At 39.3% G+C, this 27,056-nt stretch overlaps 1 protein-coding gene across 3 annotated transcripts; it reads left to right on the top strand.

Annotated features, from left to right (window-relative positions):
• Positions 1-1,411: 1,411 nt before the first annotated feature.
• Positions 1,412-26,266, top strand: LOC121520086 (integrin alpha-6-like). 3 transcript variants are annotated; one of them, XM_041803340.1, is made up of 26 exons: positions 1,412-1,673; positions 13,647-13,774; positions 13,880-13,959; positions 14,640-14,901; positions 15,331-15,462; positions 15,572-15,785; positions 15,859-16,052; positions 16,159-16,256; positions 16,931-17,055; positions 17,957-18,046; positions 18,151-18,212; positions 18,385-18,542; positions 18,632-18,775; positions 19,000-19,115; positions 20,349-20,505; positions 21,988-22,071; positions 22,194-22,273; positions 22,410-22,487; positions 22,574-22,676; positions 23,522-23,692; positions 23,825-23,938; positions 24,046-24,156; positions 24,290-24,388; positions 24,480-24,608; positions 24,812-24,889; positions 25,444-25,580. In XM_041803340.1, exons 1-25 carry the CDS (start codon positions 1,495-1,497, stop codon positions 24,875-24,877), a joined length of 3,174 nt encoding a protein of 1,057 aa, XP_041659274.1. In that variant the 5' UTR covers positions 1,412-1,494; the 3' UTR covers positions 24,878-24,889; positions 25,444-25,580. The 3 variants fall into 3 exon arrangements, with proteins under 3 accessions (XP_041659274.1, XP_041659273.1, XP_041659271.1); XM_041803339.1 differs by having other exon boundaries at positions 24,797-24,889; XM_041803337.1 differs by lacking the exon at positions 24,812-24,889 and having other exon boundaries at positions 25,444-26,266.
• Positions 26,267-27,056: the final 790 nt, after the last annotated feature.

Genomic DNA, 27,056 nt, shown 5'->3' with positions numbered 1-27,056 from the left:
CACTGATAGAGTAACATCTTTTGGAGGAGGCGATTGTGCGATTGTGTGGGGCAGCATCTCCCTCACTGGAAAAACTAGGCTTGTCATCGCTGGAGGCAATCTCACTGCAAAAATATCAAGATGAGATTCTGCAACCAGTGGCGATCCCATATCTCCACCGACTGGAACTGAACTCTCTCCTCCAAGATGACAACACTCACGATGACAACCCCCACAGAGCGGGGTTTATCAGAGACTACCCTCACAATCTGGGAGTGGAGAGGATGGAATGGCCTGCCGGCAGTCCTGACCTCAACCCCATTGAACACTTGTGGGACTAGCTTGGGTGTGCTGTTTGTGTCAGAGTGACCAACAGAACCACATTGAAGGATGCGATGCCGTCCCACAGCAGTACGGGACAAGGCTGGTGACCGGCATGAGGAGGTGGTGCCAGGCTGTTGTGGCTGTGTATGGTTCTTCCAGACTCTATGTTTGCCAAAGGCATGAAATGTTAAATTGCCAATATGTCTTTTTTCTTCAGACTTCAATTGTCCAATCCACTAAACAAAAGTCAACAGCAGAATAAGCTGTTTGGCAGAGAAGACTTGGTGAATTTTTCATGGGCACAGCCAACGTATTCAGCTCTGCTGCTCATCTTGTGAATGCATGTTCCTTACAAATGTATCGCCATTTAAAAGGAAAATCAACAGGCTTTCCAACAGTATTTGTTGCCAAGATGCATTGTTACAACAAAGAAAGATCTACCAAACATACATGTCCTTACTTTATAGGTTTAGTACTGTGCTTTATTTCATAGTTTATATTAAATGGTATTATTACTCTACCATATTATATCCCACAGTTGAATACAGTATCATATTTTATAAGATTGTGTAGGACCCAATTGCCTTGTATTGTATCTTGTAGAGAGAAAAAATGTCTGGAAAAAACCCCACTACTGTCTTGCCACTGTGTTTCCCCCTTGCTTGTGTGTGTTAACTGCAAGAATGTGAGCAGAGGATTTATAATGAGAGCATGGTACATTTGGGTGGCTCGCAGTTTTGTGCATCTCCCCTCTTAGGGGACTCAAACCTATTTTTATTACCCCCTGTCTACAGGGATTAACAGGTTTCCCCCGAGTTTAACATAGAAATCTACTGTCAGTAGCTGCAAATGTACACCCTGGAGGACCACTAAATTGTAGCAAATGTGTTTTGACACTGCCTGAGGCAACACCATTGACCTCATTAGGTTTCAGCACTAAATTTCTCCAAACTGACAAACGGCTCACAATCTTTAACAGCCAAAATGACAGTATGGGTTAGATCTCCTGGCTGTGTTAGGTGTGGTGGGATAGTGTTGAGAGTGTGCCAGGGGTGGCCAGTGGGAGGGGCTGCCTGTGTAAGTAAAGTGGACAGGACTGAGTCTTCCATCAGTCAGCCAGTCACACTCACATCTCCCGCAGATAGGACTCACCTCCGGACGTGTAAGCGAGTCTTTATTTATTTGTTTTTCATGGAGGTCAGCGGGCCCACCTGTGGACTGTGGCTGCTCGCCTTTCTATCGGGATGTGGGCTTCTGTCGGCTTTCAACCTGGACACCGAGAATGTCCTGAAGAAGAGCGGGGACCCGGGTAGCTTGTTCGGCTTCTCTCTGGCAATGCACCGGCAGCTTCAACCGGAGGATAAAAGAATGTAAGAGCCACAAAGATTTTATTGTTTTGAAGCTACGCATGCCATGAAAATACCTTTTGTTAGCATGTAATTAAAATGTCACAGCACTGTAGACGACTTTAGCTTTATTTTATACGGCCAGAGCAGGTACTCGTGTTGAAATAGCCTCTCTGAACCCATTTTAAGAACTTCAGACACCATTCAGACTGTAAAATGACACTAGGGTGCGACACGCTAGGTAATCATTTGAGCTCAGGTATGTCGCACACACTAAAGACACAGAAAAGCTTTTCCTTTGGCTGCTTAAAACAACGTGCTTACTTTTTTAATTCATGTGGGTTTAACCACGGACCAACCTGTTGCTAACCTTAGGTGAGTCTTGCCCTCCAGGTTACTTATTTATAGAGTTTTATTGTACTTCAACAGCTACCCCCCCCGTGCACTCAGGTTTAACATTTGTGACTCTCCCAGAAAGGTTTAAAGTGAAACCAACCGAGTCACACACATTTAGGTCCAAACATGCCATTGAATCACTGTTGCCATTTGGATTGGCATTGAATCAGAGGAATTTGTCTCTCATCACAAAGGCTTACTGCCATCAAGTACTCACTAGTTTGAAAAAGTCAGACTTACTGGATGCGTGTTTGTCATTGATCCAACTTTTAATGGCTGTGTTGTGTTATAATCACTGGGGCAAGAAGCAGTATGTTATTACAGAAACACAGTTTACCTATTTTTTTTTATTCAACCTTTATTTAACCAGGTTGGTCCCACTGAGATTAAAAACCCCTTTTCAAAGAAGACCTGGCCAAGACAGGCAGCAGCAAAAACACAAAGTTACAGACGGATATACAAAGAGAGACAAAGTACAATTTACAAAGCACAACATTTTGGATTTAAACCATCTATGAGTCATATCTGGGAATCAATTGTTCAAACAGCCGAGCTAAAACATCGACATCCCATAGAATCTGCCTCCATGTCTTTCATTTTAGATTTAAAAACATTTAAGGAAACCAGTTCCTTGAGCTTTAAGTCATTCTGTAACAGATTCCAGCCTGAGGGTGCAGAATACCCAAAAGCCCTTTTCTCAATAAGTAATGTAAGTAAAAAGTTGCCATGCTGTCATAGTATACTGGAAAAATAGTTCAGTGTAAAAACAATATCATTATTTAGGGGTTGACCAATTACTGGCCTGGCTAATTATTAAAGCTGATATTTGGCAGTATCAGCATCTATTTTACAAATAATCGACATGATCAAAAAAGTGCACTATTTGGCTGCACTGCAAAGTGGGTCTTCCCCTCTGCCTTTATTTTCACTATTCACAGTCTCACAATATCCTGCATACAACACAATCTGATTGGCCAGATGTCATCAGTTCCAGCCAATCAACACTCAATCCTGGGTTTCACTGACACAGTGAGCTTATGGAATCTCTTTGTTTTCCTGCTACTAATATGTTTCTTTGTGCCCTATAAATTAAATCCTGTCAATGTTAAAGCTCCTGTGAGGTGTTTTTGGAGGTTATGAAACAGACCTGATGCCTGTGTATCTGATTATTTCTGTGTAGTAATGCTGAATGATTTGGTAAAAATGTGCATTGGATAATATCATAATTTGTGATTGTGATTATAATATAATACATGAATCATATATCATATACAAATATTAAGTAGCATAAAAAGCAGAAAGTTTTTACAGTACTGATTTAAAAATAACTCAGTAATTTCCAAAAACCAAAGTTTTCCTTTTTTTGAATCTTAAGGTACTTCTACAGAGTACAAGTGCTGTGGTGCCATTGTAAACTTTTGCAGGTTTCTTTAGAAAATATTTACAGTGAGTGATATGATTGACTACCTAAAGAAGGCTGGAGATTTTTCCTCATAAATACGGCTCACACTGGACAGATAGACTGACGCCAGATAGACTGTTCATATATCCAGTGCTTGAATATGGGAAAGCTGGCATTTCCATCTTGTACCACCCATAGGCTGTACAAAATATTGGACAAAGCCTGAATGATGTCAGCCATTTGGTTATTAAAGAGGGCCTCTGAAGTCAATCCCAATTTGTGGCCAGATTGGAAGCGTCATATCAGACCAACCTTGGATCAACCATGAAACAGACAAAGAGATGGAGCTGAGGCGGGTTTTAAGCCTCCTGACATACTATTCCATGTTGGCTTGTAGTTGAATCAGATATGCCACTAATAACACATAACTTGTTTCCTTCTCAAAACAAAAATCCATCCATCCATTTTCTATACCACTTATCATGTTTGGGGTCACAGGGGGCTGGAGCCTATCCCAGCTGTCATTGGGTGAGAAGCAGGGTACACCCTGGACTGGTCGCCGGTCAATTGCAGGGTGGACACATAGAGACAGACAACCAGGCACGCACACATTCACACCTACGGCCAATTTAGAGTCACCAGTCAACCTAATGAGCATGTTTTTGGTGGTGGGAGGAAGCCAGAGTACCGGGAGAGAACCCAAGCATGCACGGGGAGAACAGCTCCACACAGAGAGGCCCTGACCAGGAAGTGAACCAGGGACCCGTGAGGCCCCTGCACCGCTGTGCAGCCCCAAAACAAAAATGGATGAGTTGAAAAAAAAAATCACCTTCAATACTGAGTGTGGCCAGAAAACATCAACTATCCCAACCAAAATTGTTATTTGAGCCAGGGTGTAAACATTTATTTTCTATTGTAAAACTGAGCATTTTGATATAGGGCAGGGGTCTGCAACTACATGTGCACAAGGGCCAGCCTTTTCTTGGAAGATGCCGAAGGGGCCAGACTTCACAAAAAACAAAATTGAATAGATGTTTTAGTCAAATAAACACATTGTTGTTTAATTCTTTTGCTTTCCTTTAAAGAATAAATATCGTTTTGCCTTTGGCAGGGATAATTCCAGTCGTCTAAACTGCAACTGCCACTAGGGGACAATTGCAATATTTTGGCTACATATTTCTGAGGCTGGCATGTGGCCCATCACTGGGTTTGATGCTAAGATGCTGTGTTGTGATTGGTGGGAAAAACGGACATGTCAACAGACTGTTTTTGTGGTTTCCTGGCAGGAAAAAAAGAACTCTTCAAGTACCTAAAGGGGAGAGTTGATGTGGAAAAGGCAGATTTAATGAGTATATGTTTACAATGCATCATATTCACTAATAATTACTAATGGATTTCTATAAAATGGATCAAGCATTAAGCTACGGTTTTATAGCCTACAGGGATTGTTTTAATAACATACCCTAAATATTAGGGGTGGGTAAAAATATCGATTAATCGATGCATCGCAATATTACCCCCCTCAATTCAATATCGATTCAGCAAATCCTCTGAATCGATTCACCTCCTGGCCAGTGGGGGTCATTGTGCGTGTGATTCACGTTGTATGGACAGATGTCGCACTCGACCAAACAACAACCAACCATAACCATGTTATGTGAGGTTTATCACATTTTCCAAGAGGAAAGAAATATTATTAAAGTTTACATGCACTTTACTTTTTCAGTGTTTATACTGAACTGACATGTTTTTTACTTTTGTACTCCTGATGCACAAGTAAGTCATTATTGTGCAAATTTTTATTTTCAGATGTTTTATTGCAAAAAATTTTGAGGTGACCTTCCACATATGTTCACATGGGCATGAAATTAATTATTAAAAATTGTCAACAGGTCATTTGTGTATTTCTACTTCTTACTGAATCAACATCAAAGCATTTAAATCAATATCGAATCAATATTGAATTAAATCGCAACCTAAAGAATCAAAATTGAATTGAATCGTGAGGTTCTTAGCAATATCCAGCCCTACTAAATATTAAATTCTAAACATGTTTTTCCTCTGTACTTTTTCTGGTTTTAAAAGTCTTGTAGGGGCCGGATGGAAAGCCTTGGCGGGCCTGATGTTGCCCCCGGGCCGCCAGTTGACAATCATTGATATAGGGTATGAATGTGACTTCCAGTTCCTCTGTTGCCAGCCTCAAGTAAACACTCGAAGAACAGCAGTGTTTTACAATTTACAATTATGGTTGTAGTTTATAGTACTAACACCTAAAGGGTCATGACAGTATTTTCATGTAATGCCAGATATCCTGAAGTATCAAGACTCTGAGTTATTAAACATTTACATGTTTCAACCTCTCCGAAGAGTTTCCTTACTTATTTACACTCTGTTAGTGCTGCAGCACCGCTACACACACATAGTATTAGTTTGTGGCCTAGTTTTAGGCTGTGTCTAAATGAGGGACACATGGTGATGAGCACAAGACCAAAGTCACGGTAGAGTCCCCCCTGCTTCAGGTTGTAAAAATGAATACAAGATAAGAGACAGTTCAGTTTGTAGGAACTGAAAAAGAAAAAAAGTGTAGACACTGGAGAAAAGATAAATTATGATTCTTAACATATGCAGATTTCATTAAAAGGACTATGGAGAGGGAAATATACCCACTCAAGGTCTGTATACATGATAAACATCATTGATCTACCCTCATGTTGCTCTGATTAATCTGGTGTCAAACATTTATTTTGGAGGTACTTTAATAGATTTTTATAAAGTCTGATGCATGACAGTCTTCTCTCCTACCAGCATTGTTGAGCTTTAAACATAACCTGCATTTGTTTGCTTATAGCACAGGTTTGAATGTATGTGTGCATGTCCGAGCAGGCAGCCATGTTTGTTTTGAAGGTGACGGTGCTCGACCTGCTGTTAAAGAGGTGGAATGTGCTCCCACCGTGGACTCTGTGCTTGTGCGCAGTTGTGTGTTCGTGCGTGTTCGGTGTGTTCTAACACTGCTGAAGCGTGCTGTTGCTGAGCACCAAGGCATTGCTGTGTTGTCAGTGACTTGGAAAAGCGTCAGAGAGCTCAGTCTGATACATTCCTAACCTGAGGGCGGACAAAAAGGAGAGTGGATTGATTGATAGGCTTTATGTGCTGAGTTGGATTTTCTTCTCTTGAGTTGGTTAACATAGATTGCAGCAACATGTGTGATGAAGTAGGCGTGTGCTTGCTCCCTACTGCTGGGTGTGAGCTCTCAGACACAATCCTTTACAAGCCATGCATGAAAAAAAAGATTTTTTGTAGTCCTCCAGTGACAAATGCTGTGTGTACCTGCAGGAGAATCAGGGGAAGATGTGACCATATAAATATGCATGTCCATGTTTTTGTTTGTGCAGCATTCCATGGTTGGTCATAATTACCAGATAGGACTGCTGCTATCATCAAATGAAGAGGGAAAGCTTGAGTGTGAAGAGGAGGGAGGAGTCAGACTGAGGGTTTAAAGAAGTTTAAGCTCTTGGAAAAAAGTGTGGTGTGTGTATCTCTGTAATGTCAATATTAGGCTGTTTCTAGACAATTAAATGATTAAAGTAAGTGTAAGGACTTCAAAGTGTAAGGTAGCTCTTCCTTTCAGGTTGTTTGAGGTTACCTAACATCAAAAGATAAAAAAATAGCCTTCCAAAAAGAAATAGTTATGCTGAAGGAATGCAGAAAGGAACATGAATCAGATTTACATCTGGGCACCAAATACAAGCTGTCAGACTCCAGCCTGCTGATGTTGGGAGAGAAGTTGGGTAACACATGATATAAACCTCTGAATCTGGAATACATTTGGAAGTGAACGCCTATACTTGATGTGTTGCTAAGCAAAAACGAGAAAACTGCTTTCTAAGGTGTTGAAATTGCATGGTAACTCATGAAAGGGTTTGCAACACGTGGACAAATAAAATTGTCATACAGTGATTCTAAGATTAAGCAATATCACATGAGAGGGAGTATCTTCACTGCTGTGATTTATTGATAGGCATGAGGCCCCAAGTTGAGGGCTATATATAATCCCAGCACTGACAATATCCAGTACAACATCTCAACCTTAGGCTGGCCACACAATAAATGATTTTAAGCCTGATTTAAAGGGGACATATCATGCAAAAATAGCTTTTTTCAGGCTTTTCTAACAAAAATATGTGACCCTGGCCTGTCCACAATCCCCTCAAGTACCAGAACACCCCCCCCCCACCACCACCACCACCACCTTTTTCACCAGCTTTCAGAAAAAGGGGTGCTGAAACAAGCCATTCTCAGATTTTCCCCTTGTGATGTCATATGGGGAGTTTGCCCCACCCCCAGGTTCAGTTGGCCCTCCCCGCTTGAAAGAAAGCTCTGCCCTCCTCTCTTGATCCTCCTCTCAGCTGAGGACCAGGAGAGCCACACCTATTTCCCAAGAGGGGCAGAGTCAGGGGCGGAGTCAGACAGCTAAGTAACAGACACAGAAACAGCTCGTTCTGAGCAGGGCTTAAACAGGGTTTTTTAGAAATGCAAAAATCTTATACTGGAGTTTTTTTCAGTAACAGACTTCACAGGCATGTTTTGGGGACCTCTGAGACCAATGTAAACTTGTCTTAAAAGGGTAAAATATGTCCCCTTTAAGGCCAGGTTTGCCTCCCCTGACGATCGTGGGAGCGTATCTTCAGTGAAGGGTCATCACACACAATTTTAATGCTAACTTGTTTGTTTGTTAGCGCTAGTGTCGCTTTTATGGTTACGTCTTTTCTTGCTGCATTCCTCTTGGATGGTTAGTTGGTGTAGGTTGTAGCAGTCTCATTGTGAGATGGTCATCCTTTATTTCTGACATTGTCAGATCTTTATCCCAGGCTATCTTTGGTCGCAAGACCATGACTCTGTCGACCTGTTGCACAGTGCAACATTTGACCACCTTTTCAGAGCCATAACCAATGATATCACCACCACTGGTTGTCTTTTGTCCGGAACAGCCCAAAATCGCACATTACATGCCAAGCTTTAGAGAGACAGAAAAAAAGGTTCTTTAAAGAAATGCAACAGCCACCAGATGGGTCTTATAGTTGAAGCAAATAGGCTGGGTAAAGTCTTCTAGCACAAACAAACTGCTATGTTGTTAATAATAATGCATATATTGCATGACAGTGGTATAATGCTACATACTGCTATCTGACTAACTGAATTATGTAAAATCTCTATTAAAATGTTAAGTGTTGGATGATTGTATTTGCTGCAATTTGTGTCTGTTTCAGCCATTAAAAGCTTCACCCTCCTCTAAGGATTGCCTTAAGAGGTGCTGACACGCTGAGTAAAATTGGCAGGGAAATTGATGTAATATCAATATTCAGCACCAGGGATTAAATATGTCTTCAGGAGTCAGGACATTGATATATTGCAAAATGAATGTTTAGTCCCATCCCTACTTCAGTGGGACGCCTCTCTCTGTCTCTAATGATCACTCTGTACAGATCCTTGTCATGCTGTGGTGGGAGTGCCTGGCTGTGTGTCGCTGTCAGTGTGTTTTTAGAGTCACTCTCTATCTCTCTGTTTGTCTTTGTCCTTCCTGCAGACTAAGCTTGTGTGTTGGGGTTTCCTCTGCTGGTGGTGAACGATTAGATAAACAGTTGGGTCACTGTCAGGGAGACAGTATGTCAGCCTTATCACAGCATCAGGCCTTGACACATCATGTCACTTTTCCATGGCAAATTATCAGAATAGTGTAGTAATTGAGATAAAAGGATTGAGATTAGTCTCAATTAAGAGATTAAATTAGATTAGTCCCAGTGTTAGAACTATGATAAGTAGACCTTATAATTGTGATCATGTCTTTGCAGCATAGATGGATGGATGTAAACTTGGTGACTTCATCTATTGGTATCTGTAGAAGATTTTATGATGACATTCCCCACCGGATATGCTCACTCCAACTAACTTCAGGCTAATGGAGGATGTGTCCAATGCCAAGTCTCATCAGCCACTTCCCCTATTGTGCCTAATTATTGTGAACTCTTAGCCATAATATGGTTAAAGCAGATAAGTTTTAAAAAATTAAACCTGTATTGTTTTTACCACTACTCAGCTCAGCTACAGCACTAGCGATAGCCGAGGCCGGAGGCACCCAAGGATGAATTAAAATGATCAGATTTTGGAAATCATGTCAAATATCAAGGTAATTGGGCCTCATGTTCATCCTTTGCTTTCCAGGCCATTCTTGTGAACATGATATCTTCAGAATACTTTCAGAGATTTCCTTCAAACATTGCACAAATGTTTGTTTAGGCTCAGGAATGATCTACAGGTGCATCTCAAAAATTAGAATATCATGAAAAAGTTAATTTTTCACTTTAATTTAAAAAGTTGTTCTAGATTTATCACACACAAAGAGAAATATTTCAAAGATAATTTCATTTTAATTTTGATGATTATAGAGTACAGCTCAGAAAAATAATACTTTAAAACATCTCTCAAAAATTATATTAAATTATATATTATATTAGAATAATATATATTATTATATTAAATTTCTTGTCAGTTATTAAGTCCTAAAAAGAGCTCTAGTCAAACACACACAAAGGCCCAGAGTCCTCATTTTCTTTGTCTCTCTCTGGTTCAGTGCACATAACCACAATCATGGTGAAGACTGCTGATTTGACAGTTGTCCAGAAGATAATCACTGACAGAAAGCCACAGAGAGTCATTGCTGTAAGGGCAGGCTATTGTAGGGGGCTGTATCAAAGCATATTCATCGGAGGTTGGCTATGACGTTGAGCTCAGCCTTCAGAGGATTGTCAAACAAAGCAGATTTAAGACTTCAGAGGAACTTCACTAGTAGGGGATACAGGCTGGAGTCAGTGTATTATGAGCTACCACACAGTTCTGTCCAGGAAATGGGCTATAAGTGTCGTGTTCCTAGTGACAACATCGTATGGTTTGGGGTGCCATATCCTCTGCTGGTGTTGGTCCTCTGTGCTTTATCAAGTCCAGAGTCAATGCAGCCGTCTACCAGGAGATTTTTTGCTTGTGAATGCAATATCTCAAGAATGCTTTGAGGGAAATTTTCAAACTTTGCACATACTGTATGCTTACTCTCACACAAGGATGAACTGTTTGTATTTTGGAGGTCAAATGTAAAGGTCATTAAACCTAACGGTCAGCCTTTGTACATAACAGTTGTACCAAAGAAAATACACCAGCCCCTCTTCTTGATCAACCATTTTACTTTCACAGTAGGCACTTGGAACTTCGCAAAGGCATGGCCACTGCGCTGTATATCTGAGTTTGAACAAGGCTGTAAAAATGTTACTTCCCAGTGCTGTAGGAAAAAGGCATTAAAACATGGAACCAAAGGGGTATTCTTTTGCTTTTGTAGTCTCAAGTGGGCACACGAGGAACAGCAGTGTTACTGCTTGGTTTGCGGTATAAGCTATATAAAACATGGACATAGTCTCAATGATGTCACTCACTGGTATGTAAAGAGTTTTGAAGCCCAATGATGGCGGCTGCCATATTGGAAAGGTTTCATCTCTTAACAAAGATGTGAGGCTTGGGTTGGCCTTTATCCTCCTCAAGATGCAACACGCCTAACCATTTGACAACCCAGTAACTCCCAAAACTATGCAAATTTGCGTATCAGTGCTTATAAGGTTTAACCAGTAAGTTACAGAAAAAAATCGCAATCCATACAGTTTTACAAATAAATGAGCTATGGCAACCAAAACTGTTCTAAACTATGAATATGTTTATTTCTTCTGTAAAAGTAGCATTTGATATAATCTTTAGTTGGGATTCATTGGATTTTGCAGCCAGCCTCAAGTGAAAATGATTAAGAACTGCAATTTTTGAACTTTTGCATTTTTTTTAACATGTTGCTAGTTGATTTGCAACTACAATCTGTCAAAAAAAATCATACCTGTGTTGCTGTGTCAGTGCTACTTCTTTGTTGCATTTCCCCAAAAGGACACAGCTTAGCTAAAGGCCCTGAATAAATATTAAAATATATCATCCTTTCTTTATCAGTGCAGCAGTGACCTGAGAACCAAAGTCCCCTTTTTCAGAATGCATTGGCACAGCTTTTCCATTTATCCTCTTGACTTCCTGTGTCTCAGGAAATAACAGTAGTGGAAATGTTCCAACCACGGATTTACCATCAAGTCACGAGACATCTATCTGACGTCAGACTTGTCACACAAGCGCATGTCCTATCTGTTTCATTCAGGGTGAATGTATGTGTTTATATTTTTACTAGCGTGAAGTATTGCAAAGCTCCTCTTCAGACTGTGTGTTATTAAATGACTGGTGTCGTGCTCCCATTGTAGTTTGAAAAAAAATAGATTGGACACTTAATTGGTGGGATAACTTCACAAATTATAGCGATACGGTTTTGAAACAAGGCCAAACCAATCTGAGGGTTACTATGGGATAAACAAACAAAGTTCGCCATGCTCCCGTGGTGTTAGCTTATTGTGAAGCATTTTATAATGTAGACATTTTCTTTTATTTTGAGTATCCTTAAAACCCATTTACAGGTCCGACTAAGACCTCTAGCAAGCCATGCTTTAAAAGCTTCTGCTTATCCTCATCAAGCCTGCTTCAACCAATATTTATGATGATTTACACACTCTAAAGTAGTTTTTAAAATCTCTCCCACATGCAGTTAGTGAGGTCTGCTCTCCTGACATGCTGATCACATTAGATCTCGGCTCCTCACTCTGCCTACAGTATGTCTCGGTAAACTCCCTCCCAGATGTTGTTTGTCTGTATCTGAGGATTCTTTGTGTTCCAGTTAAAATGGCTTTTCCTAATCTGATCTAGTGAAGACAGTATGCTGTACAACATTAACTCGGAAGGTCGTGACAAGCCAGATCGAACTCCTTGAAAATACTGAGAGAAAGAGGAGCGATTGGGGAGGGGCTTCTGATAGTATTTGTGTATGTTTGTGCCCTGCTCTGCACAGTAGACCTCCACAAAGCATCAGTTCAAGGGATGACATCTTTGATTTACTTTGTTGGGAACCCTGTGAACTGAGTGCCCATCCACGACTTGGGTGTGGCATTTGCCCTTGTCCTAGTTCACAAAGGCAGCTTCTGTGCCTCTGTGCATAAAATGAGAGATAGAGGACTTGGTTCAGTCAAGCACAGCAGGCGTTTGAAAGAGGTCTTTGACTCATTTGTACCGTGAGGACATGGAACATCAGTTTGGTGGAGGATGTGCTTGTACGTGAATATGGCTGCTGTGTGACAGTAGACTGGAATGTGTGATGATATAATCTGCAATCTGGAAGAAATGCCACAACGCTTCTTTTTTTCTGGTGGCTCATATAATAGAAGAATGCTGCTGCTTGAGCCTTTTTCAAACTTAATTATAATGCTTACTGTTATTAGGTTCAGTAAGAACAAAAGATAATACCTTGCACTTTATATAAGCAGAAAATCAATGAAAATAACCAGCAACACCACCCCCAATTCAAACACAAGGTTAGAGCAAGAAGTAGGATGTCCAAAGTTAACGATAAAAGAAGGAAAAAGTAAGACAGTAAAACTCTAAAAATGTTTCCATAAAAACAAACTACAGCAACATAAGTTTAAAAAAGACCAGTTAAATTGCATTTAAGTGCTGATGGCCAGTCTGCTCTGAGATTATTAAAATTAGGTTCACTCAAACTACCTAAAATTGTAATTAAATCCATGTGAATGGTTCATACCAAGGTCTTTTGCTAATAACACTTGTGGTTTGGTCTATTGTGTTTGGCTGTAATGATGAAAACAATTCAAATTTCTGTGTATTTTTGACAGCAGGGTCCTTTTTTCCATGTGGGTCCTTGAGTGCAGCTCTTCTGTAGATATGTAACTTTTATAAGTACTTTAAAAATAATGGTTATAATTTTGTTATTTTTGTATGTATAAGATAAAAAGTGACAAACAGCATTGTTTAATAAAATAAGTTAATAAAAAATAAAGATGAAACAAAATGCATAACAATGCAAAATCAAACAAATATTTAAATAATGATAAGTAAATGGAAAGCATAGCATAAAGTAGGTTAAATGCAGTAATTCTAATCATGTCAGAAGGCCGACATAGGAGGCATAACTCACTGTAAAACAACATTGATGGATTATGTGAGTGGTGTACATCTGATTGATCTGCATTAAACTTTTAATAGATTAATTAATGCTTGTATTGCAGACTGCTGGTTGGAGCCCCGAGAGCAAAAGCCCTGAGTGGTCAAACATCTAAAGTGACTGGAGGACTCTACAGCTGTGACATGAGCTCTACATCAGCAGGCTGTGACAGAGTTAACTTTGACAATAATGGTGGGATATCTTTGCATTTCTATGATTGGTTTTATACATCTACACACCTTTTCTTTGAGTATTTGCGCCAATATTTTGTCTCTGTGTCTTTTTTCTTCCATTTAGAGGATACAAAAACAGAAAGCAAAGAGAACCAGTGGATGGGCGTTACAGTCAATAGTCAGGGGCCGGGAGGAAAGGTTGTGGTACGTGTGTCACTGTGTTTGATTTTAACCATCAGAGTGAAGAGTTTTGTTTTGATTCTACAAACCTAATTGCTCAGCTAAAAGTTAAAGTGGATAAATGGATATATTGATCAACAAAAATTAAATTAGTAACAATTTTAGATTACTGGTTTATCATACGCTAAAATATCCTCAAAATTCTCTGGTAGAGACTTTTCCAACATAATGATTTAAAATTGTGAGTAAATTAAAATTTGATGATATTTTATTGACTTTATTGTTTGTAGATAATTTGATTTGAATTTATTTATTCCCAAGTTTCAGGCCTTCGTATTGTCCAACCAGAAACCTTTAAAGGAACAACATGGGGTTTTGAATCATGCCATGTTTTTTTTCTCAAGGCTTTCAAGCAAGTTGGTAGTCCAGTTTGATGAGTAATATGAGATGAAGCTCTGAATTAACTGGATCATTGAGATCTGCAACTCATCTTTGTTTATAATATCATTTCATCTGCAAGTTACTTTTGGATGAATCCCCCTTAGCTTATTTGAATTTAGTTGATTTTTTTCCAACCAGCAAAAAAAAGCCTAAACTTGATTTGATATTGGATTAAGTCTTCAAAGCCTTTTGATAACATATTATATTCTTTGATTAAACCAACATCACTTCAACTTGCCTGCTTGTTTCTGTTTCCCTGGTAGACCTGTGCCCACCGCTACCAGCGTCGGAGCAATGTGAGGACCCCCATTGAAAACCGTGACATTATTGGCCGCTGCGTTGTGTTTGATCAAGACCTTACTATTGATCCGTACTCAAATGAAGAGGGAGATAACTGGCATTTCTGTGACAGCCGCCCCAGAGGCCATGAGATGTTTGGGTCCTGCCAGCAGGGGCTTTCTGCCACATTTGACAAGCAGTACCACTACCTAATCTTTGGGGCTCCAGGGGCATACAACTGGAAAGGTAATCTAATATATGACCATTAAAACTAGTACTTAGGGAAAAGTATGGCCTATAGCTTATTAAATATCAGACATATACTGATGTGGCAAGTATTGATTGCTTTATTTTTTTCTCAATTTTGTAAAACCATGGAGGAGATTTCAAATATTTATTGTCTAACTTGAAAAAACTTTTTTTTTTCAAGTAATTACTCACTTTAATTGAGTGGGCCAAAATAAAGAAAGAACCCTGTTATATATGTGTTTCACTTTCAGAAAAGAGTGACAAAAAATATTGAACTTTTTCATGATATTTTAAGTTTTTGAGATGCACCTGTACTGCTTTACAGTCATGTTCAGCATTACCCCCATCAAGATTATTGTCATAAGTTTTTAAATGATTTTATTTAAAGCCTGTGTTCACTTTTATGTCCTTATTTGTCTTTTTTAGGTATTGTACGCTTGGAACAAAAAAATGATACCCTTTTAGAACTTGGCATCTATGATGATGGTCCTTTTGAGGTCGGAGATGAGAACGAAAAAGACCCTGACCTGGTCCCTGCGCCTACCAACAGCTACCTGGGTAAACCCCTGTTTGCTCACGCCAGTCATAATCCAGCACTCCGTTGTACTCCACTGTATGAAAATATTGCTGTTATGTAGTCAAGCTCTTGTCTGACTCTGTCTCGCAGGCTTCTCTTTGGACTCTGGGACAAAACTGACCAACAGGGAAGGCAGGCTGACAGTAGTGGCAGGAGCTCCAAGAGCAAATCACAGTGGTGCGGTGGTGCTGCTGAAAAAAGGTGATTCAGGAAACATCTTGCTAGAAGAGTACACTCTGGAAGGAGAAGGACTGGCCTCGTCCTTTGGCTACGATCTGACTGTATTGGATCTCAACGGAGACGGGTATGGCTGACATAAACAATCTGTAACTTCTGCATTTAAAAGTGCTTCTTACTCACAGAAATGTCATCATTAGGTGGCAGGACATTGTGGTGGGAGCACCTCAGTACTTTGAGAAGAACGGAGAAATTGGAGGAGCTGTCTATGTCTATGTCAACAAGAATGGGAAATGGAATAAAATCGTACCCACCAGAATAGACGGACCCAAGGACTCCATGTTTGGCCTGGCAGTAGAAAACCTGGGAGACATCAACCTGGATGGTTACCAAGGTTAGGCTGAAAATTTTGTTTGTGTGCATATCCTTATCCTTAAAGGAATTGTAGATATATCTATGTCTTTTCATTGTGAGGTCATTGTTGTCTCTGTGGCTGTCAGATTTTGCAGTGGGAGCTCCTTATGAGGATGATGGCGCTGGAAAGGTCTTCATCTACCATGGATCAGCCACAGGACTTAAATCTACAGAAGCTTCACAGGTTTGTCATACAGCAAATGAAATATATAACCACGATCAATCATATAATTTAGCACACTTTTATTCCATAAAAAAAAAATGAGACGTAACAAGAGCCTTAAGGGGGAATACATGCTACAAACCTTGTCCACAGGGGGCCCCAAAATCCAGAAAAGGAAAGATCCTCAATGTTACTTGAATGAAGTCATTAGATGTAGATAGTATATTTGGGGGGCAAAACTACTGCTTCATTGAATGAAAACAACACCATAGTGTGAAATGTATTCACAAAATGTCTAATATAATCCACTTAGTCCACAAATTTCATACTCCCCATCTTGAAACCAGCCTTCTGCTGTGATCAGGATAATCCGGATGTATTGTTTTGTATCAAATCCTTCTCAAAAGTTTTGAACAAGACTAACGGTAGATCTTATCCTTTCTGATAGCCTTAATCCTGCTGGATTATTTTTCCGAGTTTTGTGGACTGTTCTTCAATGACATGTGTGGAATTTTCTTAGTATGCATGAATATTTCAAATTAGTTTGACATACTTGAGTCCTTCAGCTTCATGTTGAAAATGCGCTTATGTGAAATGTGAGCATTTAACACAGTATGGATTTCTACTTTTTTATGGTAATCTGACAAAAAAGCTCCTAGGATTATTGAATGTGTGTGTTTTGTTTTGTTTTGTAGGTTCTTTCAGGCCAGCCAGGAGTCCAACTGTTTGGTTACTCTTTGGCGGGCAATATGGACCTGGATAAGAACTCGTACCCAGACCTTGCTGTTGGATCCCTCTCCGACTCCGTATTTGTCTTCAGGTGAGCAAAATAGTATTTCTCCCCCTCCAAACATCTCTATCAAGGTTGAGAATTTGCTCACTATGATGTTTACGTCCCATATGGACTTGTATTAGGAAAGATTTCTATTTTCTCTAATAGTCCAGATTTTTATAGAATTTGTACCAGGATTCTCCAGAAATATGGAGGAGTCAGCCCGTGGGAAAAAGAAGCCAGCTTGGGGGGGTCTAAAAGCAGAGACAGATGAGAATTACATTTACTGTTTTCTGGCACGAATCTCTTTGTTATGATGCTTTTAGTGACCCATAGGCCACCGCCACAATGGACAAAAACACAGCGTGTTGCTGGTTGTCAGCTTTCAATGAAGACAGTGATATCAGATAACAACAGGCTGTACTGAAATGAAGTACTCAGGGATTTTATGTCAGTTAGGGCAGCAGGGTAATTCCTCATTAAGACTGGTGATGCCCTGGGCTCATATATCTGCCCTGCTCAAATAAAACTAAGCCTAAATCAAAAATACATTCACACCTAGATCTCAGGGTTTTTACATGTTTACAGCAGCCTTTTTCCAAAATATCTAGTGTATTAAGACACATAGTTTGGGTTTCACTTTGCAGGGACTTCGACTTACTTGACTGAGAATGTAAAAACATCAAGACCAGACTTCATCTGATATTAAAGAGTGAATTAGTGATGAACATTAAACCAGTATTACTTAAAAAAAAGCAGTCTCCAAGAGTCACGTGGCAAAAAGACAATGAAATAAACAGCATTTTTAGTTCCTTTTCTTTTTATAAACTCACATGATGTTTTAAGAATAGTCTTGTAGTAACACTTGTGCATTGTGGGGTAATAAAAATATATATTTTTTTCAAATAAAGAATTAAATAAAGATACTCACTTCTTTCTGTTCTTTCAGAACCCGTCCAGTTATCAGCATCGAGAAGAAAGTCACTTTTTCCCCCAAAGAAATCAACTTCAGTAAGAAGAGCTGTGGCAGAAATTTCTGGTAACATTTTTTTTTTTAAATATGAACAAAGTTGATGCAAGATCCTGTCTGTTGAAGAGTTTTAATCTTTGTGTCTGACTGGATGAGCTGTTTTCTGTCTTCAGCTTGGATGTCAATGTATGCCTCAAGTACACAGCCATCCCAAAGAGCTATGCACCTAAATTTAGTAAGCCAACCTCTCTGTTTTCCTTTATTGAAATATCTGAATAATAGATTGATAGATAACAGCAAACCATGTAGAGAATAAACAAATTACACAGTTAAAAAGAGATAATTTCTTCTGCCTCTGATTTCTTTGTTCTTTATGCTCTTGTATACTTTGTCTTCTTCTCATCTAGACGTGGAATACTCCCTCAAAGCCGACGCTGACTTAAAAGAAAAAGGTCTTAAACCAAGAGCCATTTTTGCTGATTCCTCTGACTATGAGTACAAAGGAGCCACTGCCATGGAAAGCAAAAGGCAGGTGTGCTTTGCACGTCAGCTTGTGGTAGAGGAGGTAATGATGCATACTTGCCGCTTCTTCTTTTTATCTAAGTCAGTTGTTGTTATTGGTGTGTAAAGCTGTGCCATGTCGTTATTCTGCAGGAAACTATTCAAGACAAGCTGCATGCGATCCCAGTGGATGTATCTGTGGAGATCCAGGAATCCAAACGAAAACGCAGACAGAGCTTAACTTCGCCACTGGCTCCTGTCCTAGATGCAAATGAACCGGCAACAATTCGATCTTTGGTATTTATTCCTGGTTATCATGAATGAAGTATGGCTGCCATTAATATGTGGTTTATTTTTATGACATCAGGCTAATTTTCTAGTCATGGTTATGTCAAAATATTGTTTTGATTGATTGATCATTGTAGTAAGAGCAGCTGTCACTTTTACATGTGCTGTGGATTTATAATTGCTCCCACTGTATCTATGTGATGTTGATGTTGTGATTGTGAATGTGATTGCAGTTGCATTTCCTAAAGGAGGGATGTGGCAGTGACAATGTTTGTCGGAGCAACTTGCAGGTGAAATATCGCTACGGTCACAGACCAACAGAGGGTGGCACCTTCACTCCCTTAAAACTGTAAGGGAATACACACATACACACACCTTTTTGCTTTAGTATAACTTAAGCAGAGGCAGGCAGGAGTGCCAAAAAATGACAATAGGTCTGTCAATTAATCACATTAAGCTGTGATCAAAGTGATGTGAAATAAGTCTACCACTGCTCCTTAATGTCTCATTTCACTTAAAAAACTCACAGAGAGCTCAGTGGACAACTCAAAGATCATCCTCTCCTTATGTTATCAAACAATAACCTTTTTACGGATCACTGATTTCCTTTGTGATCCAAAACAAATGTTTTTCCACTGTGGTTAGGTTAATGTTAAAATATTTGATCTACCTATTAAAGCAGGTCTGAATTCAAACAGGAGGTCAATTACCCTTACTTTAAGACTGTAGATAAATCCAAAATGACACATAAATGGTTTTTCATGCAAAATAGTTGAATTTTGATATGCATTAAATAAAGTGCAATTAATAACAAAATACGACAGAAACTTTGAGATTAACTACAAGTAAATCTTTAACAGCAATAGAAAACACACAAGGTATTCTCAGTCATTTGGCTCAATTATAACATTTTCTTTGTGGCTTTTTTCAAAACTAAGTTTACGGTTCAGCTTCGTGTCTGAGCCAACATGTGTCCATGTTTATTAGTGGATTTTAACCTGAGAGTGAGTGGCCTAGTTGCTGTTAGAAACTTGCAGTTTTTAGCATCTGTGTGATGCTAAATTATGACCACAAACACAATTGTCTATAGCTGACAGGGTCTTTCGTTAAGCCTAAACCTTGGCTGTATGGTCAATGGATGAATGAATGGAAATTAGAGCATCCAAATAACATTTTTTAAATAAAATAAAAATCAACTGAGAATGGCATCAATGATAATGACAATACTGGCTCCCACTGACAAATTAATTGAAATTAGATTAAATCTGAACTTTTCTGACTGCTTGTAAAGGAAAAATAATTAAGCAATTATCTCAGAAGAAGTCAGGCAGAAGAAGCAAATAGAATGTTTCTAAAGCAGAAGGAGCAGAGATTACTGATATGTATTTCAAAATGTAGGAGCAAGAGGTGAAAAATAGACACACAGTTATGGTACAGATACATGAGAACTATATTTTGATATTGTACTTTTTAGTATCCCTATGATTTCTTTGTATATCATTGTCTTAGTTTATTTCTTAGAACTGTTTCTGACAGCAAGTTAGCCTTTTGGCTCACAACTGTCTGTTTTTATGCTCTTAAGGGAAAATGGTGTGCCGGTGATCTCTCTCAGTAACCAGAAAGACATCGTCCTGGAGGTCCAAGTGACAAACCTGAATGGAGATGATGCACACGAGGCCTTTTTGAATGCCTCCTTCCCACGCTCTCTTAACTATGCTGCTTACAGAGTGCCAGCTAATGTGAGTCACTCTCTCTCTGTTACTTTCAAACTGAAAATTCCTTTGGTCACCTTTAAGTCAGGTGTACACTGTGCTATTTCAAGCCAACAAAACAAACCTAATAAGGGAGGCATTTTTTTTCCATATTACGTACCTCTTTATGTAAAACTCTTGGGGCGAGGCAGAATGAACTGTGAATTCATAGCGGCGTTATTTAAATGGGGAATGTTTTCAGCGCTGCAATTATCTACAACTAGCCAGTCATATGCTGTGATTGGCCAAATATGTAAGTTTCATAAATCACACATGGACCCTGTCTTAAGATGATTTCTATACCCAAATCTGTGCTGTTTTCTCAGCAGGTTTAATAAGTGACAGCCACTGTACAATCCAATTGTCATGCACTACCTGAGTGCTCACAATGTACAAGTGAAGCTGGGACAGATTGTAACAAATGTCAGTGGAGTTTCCTTTGAAAAGTTTCACAGATGGAGGTTGAAGTCATAACTAATGTCTCATTTTCAAATCAAAGAGCTAAAAACAGTGATAGAACCAATCTCACCACCTCTCCCCTATACACACATAAACAGCATTACCAGCAAACACAACTAGCTGCTAAATGATAACAAATATTCAGCTGGAGATTTGCAGGTAGGCCTGTTTCCTGTTCATTTATCTCCTTTATTATATTTGGGGAAGGCACATCAAAAAGACATTCCTTTCATTGTGATTTAAGATGCTGTCAGTTAGTTTACAAGTGAAGAAAAAAGTTGAGGATTCTGCTCGTAGGGCTGCTGTCTCTGTGGGAGGGTGTGCAGTTGCACCACCAAAATATCAAACATGCCACAAATTCATCAAACCGCTCAGGGGGCAGCTTGTTGGGCTGTGGTCTAGTGTTGTGTCCCACAACAACGCACGACCAGGCTGAAAGTGGGCCTGACTTCCAAGTGAATCATGTGACTCAAAATTCCTGTCTGAATCAACTGGAAATCGTACAGTGTACGCCCAGCTTCCAGCTTTTTTTTTGTTTGTTTTATGTTTTTTAAAAATCTTTTATCTGCTAATTTCTTCATGTCCATGTGTGGAACTTGGAGAGAAAAGAGGAGAAAATGCAACAAAATAAGAATCAACCAATAACATTATTTTTGACCATAACATTTGTCTTTTTAGATTTCACTATTGCCTGAATATTGAAATATATGTGTTCATTTTCTATGCCACACATTTTAATAGAAATAATTCAGCACACATATACACATATTGCATGTGATGAGAGAGTAAAAAGAGCAAAACATAAACCTCCCAGTCCTTTAACATTACCTCTCAGTCCTTCGTGGACATGAGCTCATGTGCCATTCACCTGAATAGGCAAGTGTCTCGTGAGTGTGCATTAAAAGGGGCGCTTGATTTTGTTTTCTCTGTACTCCTGTCTTACACTTATTTGGAAGATGGAGGAGGTTTGCGGGTCTGATTGATAATTATTTCATTATTAATGGATTTCAGGAACTTCAGGTAACGTGTATCGCCAACAAAGAAGGTTCTAATCTTGGCTGCAAGCTCGGAAACCCCTTCAAACGTGATGCACAGGTGAGAGAAAATCTCCTTTTAGAAAGGTGTCAGGTAGCGTTATTAAGATTTAACTTCATTTTTCCGTTTCCTCATATTGACCCTCATAGTCTAATATAACATCTTTGCTTTTGTGTGTCTAGGCAACTATCTACATTTATTTGAGTACAGTGGGCATCTCTCTCGGCACGACAGAACTGGAGGTTGATCTTAGTCCTGAAACGTATGCACATAAATCTACCTAATAACACTGATCTATATTGTGGAAATGCTATGCAATTAAATAAGAAGGGTTGTTTCAAAGTGGTTTCAAACATTTGATTATGTGACCTCACCTTGTGTAAACTTTGATCCTTCAGAACGAGCGACCAGCAGAAATTAGCTTCTGTTAAAGCAAAGGCAAAGGTGGCCATCGTGCTGCAGCTCTCAGCTACAGGGTAAGAAACAAGCTGACATAGAGCTAAAGCTCACAAATGCAAACGTTTCACCTGATTCATGACACTGTGTTTTTCTGCCTTTCCAGAATAGCCCAGCCATCTCAGCTCTACTTCACAGGACAGGTCAAAGGTGAGGCAGCCATGAAGACTGAGACTGACATAGGCAGTGCAGTCAAACACCAGTACAGAGTGAGTTCAAGAAAATCTTTTTTTGTGTGGCTTTCACTCTTCAGCACGATGGAAATGTATTCCTATTCTCTTTGGTTCTTGGACTTTCCTAACCCAGCATTCTCCGTTTAAACACGCTTTGGTAAAATAATTTACAATCTTTGAACCTGACAGCAGTCATCTATCACTCAGTATGACTACTTAAGCGTTAGAAGTATTGCTGCATTAGACTGACTAAAACTGGACTTTTAAGATGCATGTAAGCATAGTAGTCCACCATAATCATACTAATTTTGAATTTCTCAAAGTCAGACTCACTCACCTAGATAATGAGGTTGGGATCGCTTTAAAGTAGCATGTAAACACCTCAACTGGACCAGACTGGAGTAGAAGTTCTGCTCCATAGTTTCCATGCCAGCCTTTGATCCAGAAGTGAGAAAGACTGGAGAAAATGGCAAAAAGGGGTTAAAATTGTTAGCAAGTGACAAAAATGGGTTAAATGTGACAAAAAGGTGTTAAGAGTGGCAAAAACGTGGTGAAAATGGGTTTAAAGTGGCAAAAACTGTCGTTGTTTTGTCTTTATCATTATGACTTTGATACTTCACTCTGTGGCGTTTTGAAATGTGTACAAGTGAAAAGTTAGCTCCAAATAAAAATGTATTATTATTTTACTGCCGATGGAAGCTGGCATGTCACTGGCATGTACTTTTGCTTCCCATATGAACTGATTTTCCTGTATACATCAAAGCCTGCTGATACAAAATTAGTCAATACAGCTCTAGTACAGACATACTTATACATTTTTGTAGAATTTGTAAATAGAGATCGAATGAGTATTATCTGACTACTCCTGTCTTGATTTACAGGTTATTAATCTGGGAAAACACCTGACAGGCTTCGGCACCGCCACCCTCAACATCGACTGGCCGAAAGAGACAGAGACAGGCAAGTGGCTGCTCTACCTGATGGATATCACCTCCACCGGAGTTGAGCGCATGCAGTGCTCTCCTCAATCAGAAGTGAATCCCCTTGGCAAGGTGAGTGGACATGCAGTATAAACATGTGCTGCTCATCCTCTCTGCTTGTGCACATGTGCTAGAGCAAACTGTAATTTATTACTGAAGCAAAACATTTGACCTAAAGTTGTACTTTTCCTTCTCTACTTTTAGATACCAGTCAGCAAACCAAGTAACTCCAGGAACAGAAGAGCTGCAGATAACTCCAATGCAAACAATGAGGGCACAATTTCCCTTTTAGTTGACAAGAAGAAATTTAAAACTCTGGTAACACTTTTAATCCATTCTCTTTTGTTTTATATTGTTTGTATTGTGCTTTTGTTGCCATTAGAAGGAATCCAGCTGTAACTTTGTGTTCCACTCTGTTTTGACAGTCGTGTGACAGTGGGGCAAACTGTGTGAAGATACAGTGCCCCCTGGGGGGTCTGGACAGTAATGCAGTGATCACTCTGCACTCTCGCCTCTGGAACAGCACCTTCATCGAGGTAAAACAACAGAACTGCACCAACAAGAATACTCAACTTTCAACCACTGAAAAGAATTCAACACAACACAATTTTATAATGGACAACATTTTTAAATGTCTAAATGTGATTGTTCCTCTTTTCTTTCAAACAGGATTATTCCGACTTGCATCACGTGGAGGTGATCGTAAAGGCCTCTCTGAATGTTGACAGTACAGCAAAGAACGCAGTGCTGCAGAATGCTGAGACAAATGTAAATATGTGACATTTTTAAACAACACAGACATCAAAACTTTAGCTTATCTTTTCAAACAGATGTGCTGTTTTTTTTCCTTGTTCCTCAGGTGAGACTGACAGTGTTCCCAGAGAGACGAGCAGAAGGAGTGTACTCAGGAGTACCGTGCTGGATCATCGTGCTGTCCATCCTCTTTGGACTGATGCTTTTGGCTCTTTTGGCTTTCCTTCTCTGGAAGGTAGGACTTCAGAGCAAAAGATTGGGAGACACCCCACCACTTTTATTAAGACATAAAACAGTAACATTTTCATGATTTAATGTAAAAACACCTGGCACAAAGTTGGATTTTTTTTGAAGAACACTATCTTGTACCATGTACATAAAAACAGTAGGTATACACAGCACCTTGTACATATTTTCTAACAGTGTCCCTCTCCTCAGTGTGGACTCTTTGGGAAAAAGAAAGAGGACCCATCAGAAAAAGAGAAACTGACACCAAATGCTTGAAAAAGAGAGAGGGTAAAATGACTAGGCCGTCAGAGAATGAAACTTTTTTCTCTTTCTCCTTTTTGCTACTAAAGTTCAGCTTTCTGGTGTTTGTCAGGCAGTGGACATTTCTCATACTGTGTCACGACTGCTTTAATAAAAGCTGACTGATATTTCCTGCTGAGTTTATTACTCACTGGTTTCACACATTGTTATGTGTGGATGGTTACAGTTTACCTGCATGATCGGGGGAAGTGATGGCTTATAAGCACTTACTGTTACTGACTGCTGTGTTTAAAATAATCTTGGGGGCTGTTCTGCATCTCTGAGTTTTGTCTTTTTGTAAAAACTTTCTCTAATTTATCTTGTTGCCCATGCAGTCACTTGGCATGGAAGTTTCTTTCTACCTAAAGAAATCTATCCTTTTACAAGAGGAGCACAGATGGCTTGTCTTCACCTCTTACTGGATTCATTGCAATTCCAGCTCTTGCTTGAGAATCTGATGCGATTTTTGCCTTATCGGTCCTGTTTTCCAAATCATCTTCCCTTCACTAACAAAATGGTTCTCTTTTTTTCTTTCTTTGCAGTGTGGCTTTTTCAAGCGTGCCAAATATGAAGACAAGGTTCCCAGTTACAACGCTGTTCGGATCAAACGGGAGGAGAGAGCAACTAACCCTGGGGTGGGTAACTGGGAAAGCCCAGAAAAGAAGCCCTGGATGACGACATGGCACGACAAAGAACATTACTCCTAACAATCAACCAGATCTGGCTGTACTGAATCCCTGTGGCTTGTTGATAAACTTCAAAATTTTCCTGCTTTGTTTTTGCACAAGGTGGACTGTAAATATCAACTCTTTTGCTTGGAAAAGAGAAATGAATTGTGGGACCTTACATGTGATAAAAACGTTTTGAGTAATCCTGAACTTATCTTGGACCAAGTCTCTGTGAATCACTGGAGGAGGGTTTAATTGTGGGAGAAGGTCCTGCACAGCTGCCGCCTGTTTTAGCTTGTTTTTGTACATTAACTACTTTCAAAGTGTTGGCTGAGGGGCAGAGGGTGGGAGGTTTTTTTTAGTTTTTTTGTACATTTTCTGAATTTTTATGGCATAATTGTATTTATTCTTTGTGAGGAGTTCTTTATAAAACATGCCCTAAAGGCCAAAGAGTCATACTTTGCAAAACAGTTGAATGCAAAAATTAATTAGAAAATACATTTTAATATCCGCCTCATTTTTATCTTAGCCCCACTCTTATGGAAATACCAGCAAAACACCACTCTTATGGTCAGCGACTTTCCACAGTGATCCAGAGCTCAGTTTGTAAATGTTTTGTGCGGAATCCACACTTCATTCACTGTCTGTAAAACAGGATGAGAGAGAGCAGAAAAAAAGTTAAATAAAATGTTTTTCAATGTTGTCATATTTAGTTGAAGTGTGCATGATTATTTAAGACAAATAGGAGCAGGAGGGGTCAGTGTACCTTCAGTCAGGTCCACTTCCTGGTTGCAACCAACCTTAAAAGTCTGAATAAACTCTTTTTATCATATTTATTCTGTTTTTGAAAAAGAAAAATGGGGAAAAAATGAAAAATTCTATGTTTTAATCACAAAAATGGAAAAACAACAAAAAATAGGCTCATTTTTTCTTGTTTTAAAAAAAGACTTGAAGAACAGGAAGACGTTACCCAATGGGAAATGTTAACATTTCAAAACAAAAGCCTCAACGTCAAAATAAAAGCCAACATTTCCATGAAAACACAACATGTATTAAATTCCACAGTGATACTTTCTATAATTTCACCATAAATCTTAATTATAATAGTACCTTTATTTATATAGCACCTTTAAAACCAGGTGTTTACAAAGTGCTTTAACAGATATAGCAGAAGGGATAAACATGAGGATTGATCAAATATATTAATCAAACCAAACAGAGAAGGTCTTGGGAGTCAAGCAAGTAGAGCAAACTGTAGCACAAAAGTAAGCACAAAAATAAAATAAATAAATAGAGAAGACATCACAGTGATTTAAAAGATGATGCAGAATCTGACGGCCTTATCTAAAAGGTTCTAAAAGCAAAAGCTCTTTCCCCTTTAGGTTTTAGTCTCAACTTTGGAACGATCAGGAAGCCCTGGCCTGAGGAGCTAAGGCTGCTTGATGGCTCACATGGCTCAGCATTTCAGAAATATTATCCAGGGCAAG

The sequence above is a fragment of the Cheilinus undulatus genome, linkage group 13 (genome assembly GCF_018320785.1).
Source record: "Cheilinus undulatus linkage group 13, ASM1832078v1, whole genome shotgun sequence".
Lineage (NCBI taxonomy): Eukaryota > Metazoa > Chordata > Actinopteri > Labriformes > Labridae > Cheilinus > Cheilinus undulatus.
The sequence above is the reverse complement of the archived record's forward strand: the minus strand, read 5'-3'. Positions and strand labels throughout refer to the sequence as shown.